This window comes from Otolemur garnettii, unplaced genomic scaffold, assembly GCF_000181295.1.
Source record: "Otolemur garnettii isolate 467f Iridium unplaced genomic scaffold, OtoGar3 scaffold00144, whole genome shotgun sequence".
Taxonomy (NCBI): domain Eukaryota; kingdom Metazoa; phylum Chordata; class Mammalia; order Primates; family Galagidae; genus Otolemur; species Otolemur garnettii.
Genome location: NW_003852539.1, coordinates 482,096 through 491,043, shown reverse-complemented (window position 1 = coordinate 491,043; position 8,948 = coordinate 482,096). Strand labels below are relative to the sequence as shown.

The 8,948-nt window shown below is 43.3% G+C and overlaps 2 protein-coding genes across 3 annotated transcripts in view; both read left to right on the top strand.

Moving 5' to 3' along the window:
• CCDC30 (coiled-coil domain containing 30) overlaps positions 1 to 628 on the top strand; it is a 129,169-nt gene extending 128,541 nt beyond the window's left edge. For both annotated transcript variants that reach the window (XM_023518668.1, XM_003799010.2), the window contains one exon: positions 372 to 628. In XM_023518668.1, coding sequence (XP_023374436.1) covers positions 372 to 570 — 199 coding nt within the window. In that variant the 3' untranslated portion in view covers positions 571 to 628. The remainder of the gene's footprint in view (positions 1 to 371) is intronic.
• A 3,787-nt stretch (positions 629 to 4,415) lies between these two features.
• Positions 4,416 to 8,948, top strand: part of PPIH (peptidylprolyl isomerase H) — a 30,797-nt gene continuing 26,264 nt past the window's right edge. Inside the window, exons 1-5 of the mRNA XM_012810870.2 lie at positions 4,416 to 4,537; positions 4,844 to 4,908; positions 5,223 to 5,246; positions 5,514 to 5,558; positions 8,694 to 8,736. Of these exons, the coding sequence (XP_012666324.1) occupies positions 4,472 to 4,537; positions 4,844 to 4,908; positions 5,223 to 5,246; positions 5,514 to 5,558; positions 8,694 to 8,736 (243 nt within the window). The 5' untranslated portion in view covers positions 4,416 to 4,471. The remainder of the gene's footprint in view (positions 4,538 to 4,843; positions 4,909 to 5,222; positions 5,247 to 5,513; positions 5,559 to 8,693; positions 8,737 to 8,948) is intronic.

Here is an 8,948-nt window from a genome sequence, read left to right as displayed (position 1 = left end):
AAAAAAAAAAAAAAAAAACTCTTGGGCTCAAGTGATCCTCTTGCTTCAGCTTCCTGAGTAGCTGGGACTACAGGCGCCTGCTACCATACCCAGGTATTTTTTTAGAGATGAGGTCTCACTCTTGCTCAGGCTGGTCTCAAACTTCTGAGCTCAAGCAATCCACCCGCTTTGGCCTCCAAGAGTGCAAGGATTATAAGCATGAACCACCACACCCAGCCTTTGATCATTAGTTTAAGGCAAAGTTTATTTGGTTTTCTTTGTGTTTCATAGTTGCAAAAAATTAAAATTCTATTGCTGTCATATTCCTGTAACCCCAAACTGCTACCCAAGAATTCTATTTATACAATGTCCTCACACATGGCCTTTATTAGTTTTTCAGGAACAGGCTTGGTAGAGTCAATTGGAAGTCTTCAAGAGATTAAAGAACCTAAGTCCGAAGAAGCAATGCTAATCCCAAAGTCCCCTGAGTCTCTTTCCTGTTTACAAAATTCCGAGGCTGGATACATAAATGTGGCTTCTCTGAAAGAGGTACACAACATACAAGAACAAAACCAAAAATCAGAACTATAAAATCACTGGTGTCTAAAACTATACTGATCAAAACTGCTAACTTAAAACTTGGACACAGAGACGGGCCATGACATGGAAAAGAGTTACCATAGAGTTACCATCCCCACACCACATCAACCAGGAGTCTTCAAAATTGCTGATAAATTCATTAAAGCAGTTCTAAAAATTGATTTCTCAAGTTTCTTTAATATTTTCAAATGCCTTGTATTGATCACTATATTGACTACAGTTGAATCCTTTAATTTGATTTCTTTTGAACAGAATATACACATCATTAGTTTAGCATTCTTTCCCATTATCATGGGTATTTTTCTTATTTTTTAAAAAAGTAAAAACAGTACTCTCACAGCAATCTGAAATAAAAATAAATTAAAAGTTTAATCACACTAAAGCAAATATTCTTTATTTAAAAACTCTCCTATAATCCTACAATTTTTTTTTTTTTAACACAGTCTCTCCTGGGCTAAAGTTTTATGGCTTCATTTTAGCTCACAGGAACCTTAAAATCTGGGCTCAAGCAATCTTCTTGATTCAGTCCCCTGAATAGCTGGGACTATAGGTGTGTGCCACCACACAGCTAAATTTTCTACTTTTAATAGAGATGGGGGGCAGTGCCAGTAGCTCAGTGGGTAGGGCGCCAGCCACATACACCGAGGCTGGCGGGTTCCAACCCTCCCCAGGCCAGCTAAACAACAATGACAACTGCAACAACAACAACAGAAAGAAAACAGCCAGGTGTTGTGATGGGCATCTGTAGTCCCAGTTACATGGGAGGCTGAGGCAAGAGAATTGCTTATGCCCAAGAGTTTGAGGTTGCTGTGAGCTGTGATGCCATAGTACTCTACCAAGGGTGACCACTTGAGACTCTGTTTCAGTAAAAAAAAAAAAAAAAAAAGTAGAGATGGGATCTTGCTTTGCTGAGGCTGGTCTCAACCTCCTTACCTTAAGCCATCCTCCTACCTTGGCCTCCCAGAGTGCTGGGATTACACGCATGAGCTATCAACAATTTTTTTTTCTAAAAAATGTAAAGGGTAGATTTTTTTTGTTGCAAGGATAAATTGTATTATGCAGAATAGGGCTTTCAGTGTGTCTGTCACCATGATAGTGTACATTGTACTCAATAGGTAGATTTTTATCCTTTACCACCTTTCTACCCTCCACCCTTATTAGTTTTCAATGTCCGTTACACCACTTTATGACTATATATAGCCCTTGTTTAGCTCCTCCTTAAAAGTGAGAGCATGTATTTGTTTTTCCTTCAATCTTAATGCAACTATTTTCATTTTAGGGTTATTCCCTTTTGCTTCTTATTCAAATACATATATTCTAAATGGTTATTAGCATATTATATTCATTTTCATACTCTGATTTTTAATTTACTATACCACAAAAACATTTTCACTACCCACATGATAGTCTATCATGTTTATGTTCTATAAATTACTTAACTTCCCATTTCATATTTAAGTTGTTTTCACTTTTCACTGTTTAAGATTATGCTGTGGTAAAGGTCTTTTTTTTTGAGACAGAGTCTCACTATGTTGCCCTTCGTTACAGTGCTGTGGCATCACAGCTCACAGCAACCTCAAAATCTTGGGCTTAAGTGATTCTCTTGCCTCAGCCTCCCAAGTAGCTGGGACCATAGGACCGTAGGACCATACCACCTGACTATTTTTTGTTGCAGTTATCATTGTTGGTTAGCTGGCCTGGGCCAGTTTCGAACCCTCCAACTTAGGTGTATGTGGCTGGTGCTGTAACCACTGTGCTACAGGCACCAAGCTGAAGGTCTTTTTTTTTTTTTTTAATGAAATGAACCATTTTTTAATTTTTTTTGTTTATTTTCTGTAATTTTTGGCCAGGGCCAGTTTTGAACACACCACCTCTGGTATATGGGGCCGGCACCCTACTCCTTGAACCTCAGGAACCACCCGAGCTGAAGGTCTATACATGTAGTTCATCTCTTGAATTACTCCAAAAAAAAAATTTTGCAGGGTTGGCCTGAATTAAAGGATATGAACATTAATATGGCTTTGGTAGCTCACTTGTCACATTGCTTTTAAAAAGGGCTGTGCCAAAAATAAGAAAATTTCAGTAGTCAACTTTAATCAACCTCAAACTCCTTTTTTTTTTTTTTTTTTTTTGAGACAGGAGACTCAAGCTGTTCCCCTGGGTAGAGTGCTGTAGCATCACAGCTCACAGCAACCTCCAACTCCTAGGCTCAAGCAAGTCTCCTGCCTCCATCTCCCGAGTAGCTGGGACCACAAGCACCAGCCACAACGCCCGGCTATATTTTTTGGTGCATTGTTGTTTTGCGGGCCCGGGCTGGATTCGAACCCACCACCTTAGATGTATGTGGCTGGCGCCTTAGCCACTTGAGCCACAGGCGCCGAGCCAACCTCCAACTTCTTGAGCCATAAAATGGTAACTATAATAGTGTTTTTCCCATAGGGTTATGAGAGCCCAATGAAATGAAGAATGTAAATTATTTAGTACTTAGCAACTGCTTAATAAACAGTATCTATCATTTATTTTCACAGAGCAATTTCTGGATGTACAATGTTTTTCACAACCTCATCAACATTAGATATTCAATTTTAAAGATTTATTCTATCACTTAGGCTAGAGTGCAGTGGCACAATCATAGCTCACTGTAACCTTGAACTCCTGAGCTCAAGTGATCCCAGTTCTGCTGGGATTACAGGCATGAGCCACCCTTCCCAGCGCTGGAAATAATAGCTATTGTATTGAATGCATGCTCTTATCCTCAGCCTTGCCCAACGTTATCTTCTTTCATTAAACTGGTTAAAGCTATTTGCTGAATGCCTACATTCAAAGTACTATTCATTAGTAGGCACTGCAGCTACAGCGGTGAACAAAACAGACTAGAAGAGTCTCTGCTTTCATGGAGTTCATATGCTATAAGGGAATAAAGTACATGTGTGTGTGGCAGGGAATGAGAGGTGTGGCCAGACCACATAAGATAATTTGGGGAGTGGCATGACAAAAACAAACCAGTGATCTGAGTGACCAAGGGCAACTTTAGATTGGGAACAGTGTTCCCCTGAGGAGGTGACGTCTGGCTGAGCCCAAAACTACAACGAGCATGCCTCCTCCCTCTCCTATTAAAATCTGGAAGAAAAGTATTTTAGATAGAGGTACTGTAACACCTATTTCCAAGGCCCCAAAAAGAGTAGCGATCTCAATCTCGAGGAACAGAAAAGACAGCGTATATACAGTAATCAAGGGTGAGTGTACAAGATGAGGCCAGGTAGGAGGTAGCCAGATTAATGCACTGTAGGACTTAGAATGTAAAGAATTGGATTTTATTCTAAATATGGGAAGCCAAGAATGATTTAAAAGCTTTAGCTGTCTGTGGGGAAGGAATCGATGATAAAACTGGAAGCTTGTGGCATAACGAAACATTCTAATGTCCTGACTTCAAAAAAGGGATAAGTATTTACTGAGCAAGCCGATGTTCCAAATTATTCTAAACGTCGAGGATGAATAAACTATAGAGTTCACCGACTAGTAAGCAGGAATAAATAGCACGTGTGATGGTTTATAAGGCTTAGCTGCAAGAGCCGGTAAATAACCTTGGTTACTGCCAAACGCCCTAGCTGGACTGCACTTAATACAGCTATGCGTGGGGTGCCTATTGACTTTGAACAAAAGGATGCCCAGGATCCCCTTCTCCTTACTGCATTGTCCACAACCCGGAGCCTGACTGCAGCAGCCAGAGGGCTCATCACAGACGGACCAAGCTTCCGGAGGCGGGACCCGGCCTCGCTCGGCTTCTACTGCGCCTGCGCCCGGACGAGCCACACCTCCTCTCTTTTCCCCCGGGCTGCGTTTAGGTTCGCCGGAACTCCGTGCTCCCGCCTTCTGCTTCCGGTTTGGAGCCATGGCGGTGGCAAATTCTAGCCCTGTCAACCCCGTAGTGTTCTTTGATGTCAGCATTGGTGGCCAGGTAAGATCTAGGCGGCACACAGACCCGCGCCGAAGGGGCGCTGTACGAAGCTAGGCAGGCAGAGGACTCGGAAAGACAGAAAATAAAATTGCGCCAGAACCTAACGACCTTCTGGGCGGGGGGGTGGCTGGAAGGAGGAGTCCTGTCCATCCTAGCACCAGGCATCTGGAGAAACTGGGTGGAAAGAAAGGTTAGACTAGGGGGATGGAAGTGGGAGATACCGAGTGGCGCGGGGGGTGGTTTAACCCGTCTTGCGCCCTGCACTGTCTTCGGCCGGGCTTTCTGACTGTCTCTGGCTGATTGCAGGAAGTTGGCCGCATGAAAATCGAGCTCTTTGCAGACGTTGTGCCTAAAACAGCAGAGAACTTTAGGTAAGGAAATGCTCCAGCACTGCTGTATTAGCCGAGCAGAAGCAGGACCCCAGTCAGCCCTGGAATCGTCTGTGTGCCTTTGTCCATCCATTCACTGTCCTGGAGATTTGTTCCTGTGGGTATTGCTCTGTCTGAATGATTACCGTTTTGTTTGTTCCCGTGTTAGTTTATGCTGTTAGTTCGTATGTCTGCGTGTCTGGATATCTGGTTCGAATAGTGGACTTCTTGGCTCCAGTTTCGGTACTCTCCCCTCCTTAGAGATGCTCCCCAGCTTGATATATCATGACTGAATCGTTTACTCTTTTTCCTTTCAGACAATTCTGCACTGGAGAATTCAGGTCAGTTTCAGATGCCTTTGACTTTTTTGCCTACTCTGAGGGATATCCTGGAGCTGTAGTGAGGGTATTGGGAAACCACCCACAGTCCTTGAATGATTGCTGGCGTCATTGTTAGAAGGTAGTACCCCAGGGGTCTATCCTTAGTTCATTTGCCTTCTTTATGTCTCCTCTTGACTATCTCTAGGAGAGTCCCTTTGGTTCCAGTGTGTTGTAACTGGAAAAGCCTGTGATTAGCTGTCATCATGCCAAGTGTCTTTCTTTTTTTAGAAAAGATGGGGTTCCAATAGGATACAAAGGGAGCACCTTCCACAGGTAAGGCTTTTGGGTAAGCCATCCTGGGGGCTTTCAGGAATACTTCCTTGTGGGATAAGGTGCTAAAGAGGAAAATAAAACTAGAGGATAGTTCTTAGATTTTAAGAAGAAATGTTTTTGTGGACTCAGCAACTGACTTGAAGATTTAAATGTTTTAACTCTGCTTATACTTTCCCACTTATTTACTTATTTATTTCTTGAGACAGAGTCTTGCCTTGTTGCCTTGGTAGAGTCCAGTGGCCCAATCGTAGCTCACAACAACCTCAAACTACTGGGCTCAAGTGATCCTCTTGCCTCAGCCTCCCAAGTAGCTGAAACTACAGGCCTGCAACTCAAAATTTGGCTAATTTTTCTTTACTTTTCTTTTTTTTAAGACAGAGTCTCATGCCCTGGGTAAAGTACCATGGCATCATAGCTCAGAGCAACCTTATACTGTTGGGTTCAAGTGATCCTCTTGCCTCACCTCCTGAGTAGCTGGGACTACAGGCACCCACCACAACACCTGGCTATTTTTTTTTTTTTTTTTTTTTTTTTTGAGACAGAGCCTCAAGCTGTCCCCCTGGGCAGAGTGCCATGGCATTACAGCTCACAGCAACCTCCAACTCCTGGGCTCAAGCGAGTCTCCTGCCTCCGCCTCCCAAGTAGCTGGGACCACAGGCGCCCGCCACAACGCCCGGCTATTTTTTGGTTGCAGCCATCATTGTTGTTTGGCGGGTCCGGGCTGGGGATTCGAACCCGCCACCTTAGGTGTACGTGGCTGGCGCCTTAGCCGGTTGAGCTATAGGCGCCGAGCCACACCTGGCTATTTTTAAAGAAAGGTTCTCCGTCTTGCATAGGCTGGTGTCAAACTAATGAGCTTAAACAATCTACCTATCTTGGCTTCCCAGAATGCTAGGATTATAGGCACGAGCTGCTGCTCCTGTCCTAAATTTTCTTTTCTTTTCTTTTCTTTTTTTTTTTTTTTTTTTTAAGAGACAGAGTCTTACTTTGCAGCCCTCGGTAGAGTCTTGTGGTGTCACAGCTCACAGCAGCATCCAGCTCTTGGGCTTAGGCAATTCTCTTGCCTCAGTCTCCCAAGTAGCTGGGACTACAGGCACCACAACAGCAGGCTATATTTTTGTTGCAGTTTGGCCAGGCCAGATTCGAACCCACCACTTTTGGTATACGGGGCCAGCGCCCTGCTCGCTGAGCCACAGGCCCCTCCTGTTTTTGTTTTCGTTTTTTGTTTTTTGTTTTGAGACAGAGTCTCACTTTGTTGCCCTCAGTAGAGTGCTGTGGCTTTTATAGCTCACAGGCACCTCTAACTCTTGGGCTTAAGCAATTCTCTTGCCTCAGCCTCCCAATAGCTGGGACTACAGGCACCTGCCACAACACTTGGTTCATTTATTTATTTATTTATTTATTTAGAAACAGAGTCTTACCCTGTTGCCCTCGGTAGAGTGCCACGGTGTCATAGTCACAGCAACCTCCAACTCTTGGGCTTAGGCAATTCTCTTGCCTCAGCCTCCCAAGTAGCTGGGATTACAGTCGCCTGCCACAATACCTGGCTATTTTTTGTTGCAGTTTGGCTGAGGCTGGGTTTGAACTTGTCACCTTCGGTATATGGGTCCAGCGCCCTACCTATGAAGCCACAGGTGCTGCCCCTGGCCTAAATTTTCTATTTTTAATAGAGATGGGGCCTCACTTTGCTCAGGCTGCTCTGGAACTCCTGACCTCAAGCAATTCTCCTGCCTCAGCCTCCCAGAGTGCTAGGGTTAGCGAAAGAAGCAACCTATCATTTCAGTATCCTGTCTTTTTCATGCCCCCATTTGTCTGACTGTAGATTAAATAAAAATATAGTTGTAGTCCTTAAGTACATATAATATATCCTGCTAGTTGATATTTATAGCTAGTTCCTAAAATGACCATACATGATTGTTTTAGGATAATCATACTCCTTGGGTCTACTGGTAGTGGAGTGTGGGAATGCTTAGCCTAATTTCAATATAGAATCCTCCTTATTGCCTCACATGGTTACATGGTCAATAACAATGTTAGCACATAACTATATCAAGACTTTTAAGCTATGGTGTCTCATTCTTAGCAACGCTCCTGTGAGGTAGTATGTGTTACTGTCTGCATTCTACAAAAGAGGAAACAGAGACTAAGGAAGGTTAAAAATCCTCTCTAGAGGCTCAGTGCCTATTGCTCAGTGGTTAGGGCACTGGCCATATACACCAGGGCTGGTGGGTTTGAACCTGACTCTGGCCTGCTAAAACAAAAAAGATGACTACCAACAACAACAAAAATAGCCAGGCACTGTGGCAGGTACCTGTAGTCTCAGTAACTTGGGAGGCTGAGCCAAGAGAATTACTTAAGCCCAAGAGTTTGAGGTTGCTGTGAGCTATGACGCCATGGCATTCTACCAAGTGCAACATAGTGAGACTGTCTCAAAAAAAAAAAAAAAAAAATCCTCTCTAGAGATAATAGACAAGTTATTGAGCCTTTATATGAATAGCAATCCATTTCACATATACTCTCCGTAGTTTTTTTTTTTTTGAGACAGAGTCTGGTAGAACGCTGTGGCATTCGTAACTCATAAACACCTCAAACTCTTGGGCTTCCAACTACTTGGGACTATAAGTGGCCAGCCACCCACAATGCCTGGCTATTTTTAGAGATGGGGTCTCACTCTGGCTCAGGCAAGTAACGAATCTGTGAGCTCAGGCAATCCACCCGCCTCAGCCTCCTAGAGTGCTAGAATTACAGGCTTGACCCACCATGCCCAGCCTATGTTCTATAGTTCTTTAACACAAAATATACACCAAGTCCTTGACATGCCACCTTCTTTGGTGAGTATTTTATTAATTCATCCTGTAAGCTTAGTTTTAGCTGCTTGTTTATGTTCCTATTCAGCTACTAGATCACACACTGAGACTAACTATAAAATACCATTATTTACAATTGAAACTGTTTTGTATGGTTAATAATCCTCTCAGCCTGATCATGCCAGGAAAGGATAATCATTTTATAAGCCAAAGTAATAAACAGTATACTTTGCAATCACTGTTAATTTGTTACTACAGTGACAAAGTCAATTGCTTTTCTAAACCTTAGAATGAATCTTCTCTCAGGCTTCTTTGCTGTCTGTTCCAGGGTTATAAAGGATTTCATGATTCAGGGTGGTGATTTTGTTAATGTAAGTATTAGTCCTTTCCTATCAAAGACCTATTGGTTTAGTTTTGTTGTTATTGCTGCTCCTGCTATTTTCATTACTGGGTTTCAAGGACCCAGTCTTGAGGCTTAAAAACAAATTTGGGCTCGGCGCCTATAGCTCAACCGGCTAAGGCGCCAGCCACGTACACCTAAGGTGGCGGGTTCGGATCCCCAGCCCGGACCCGCCAAACAACA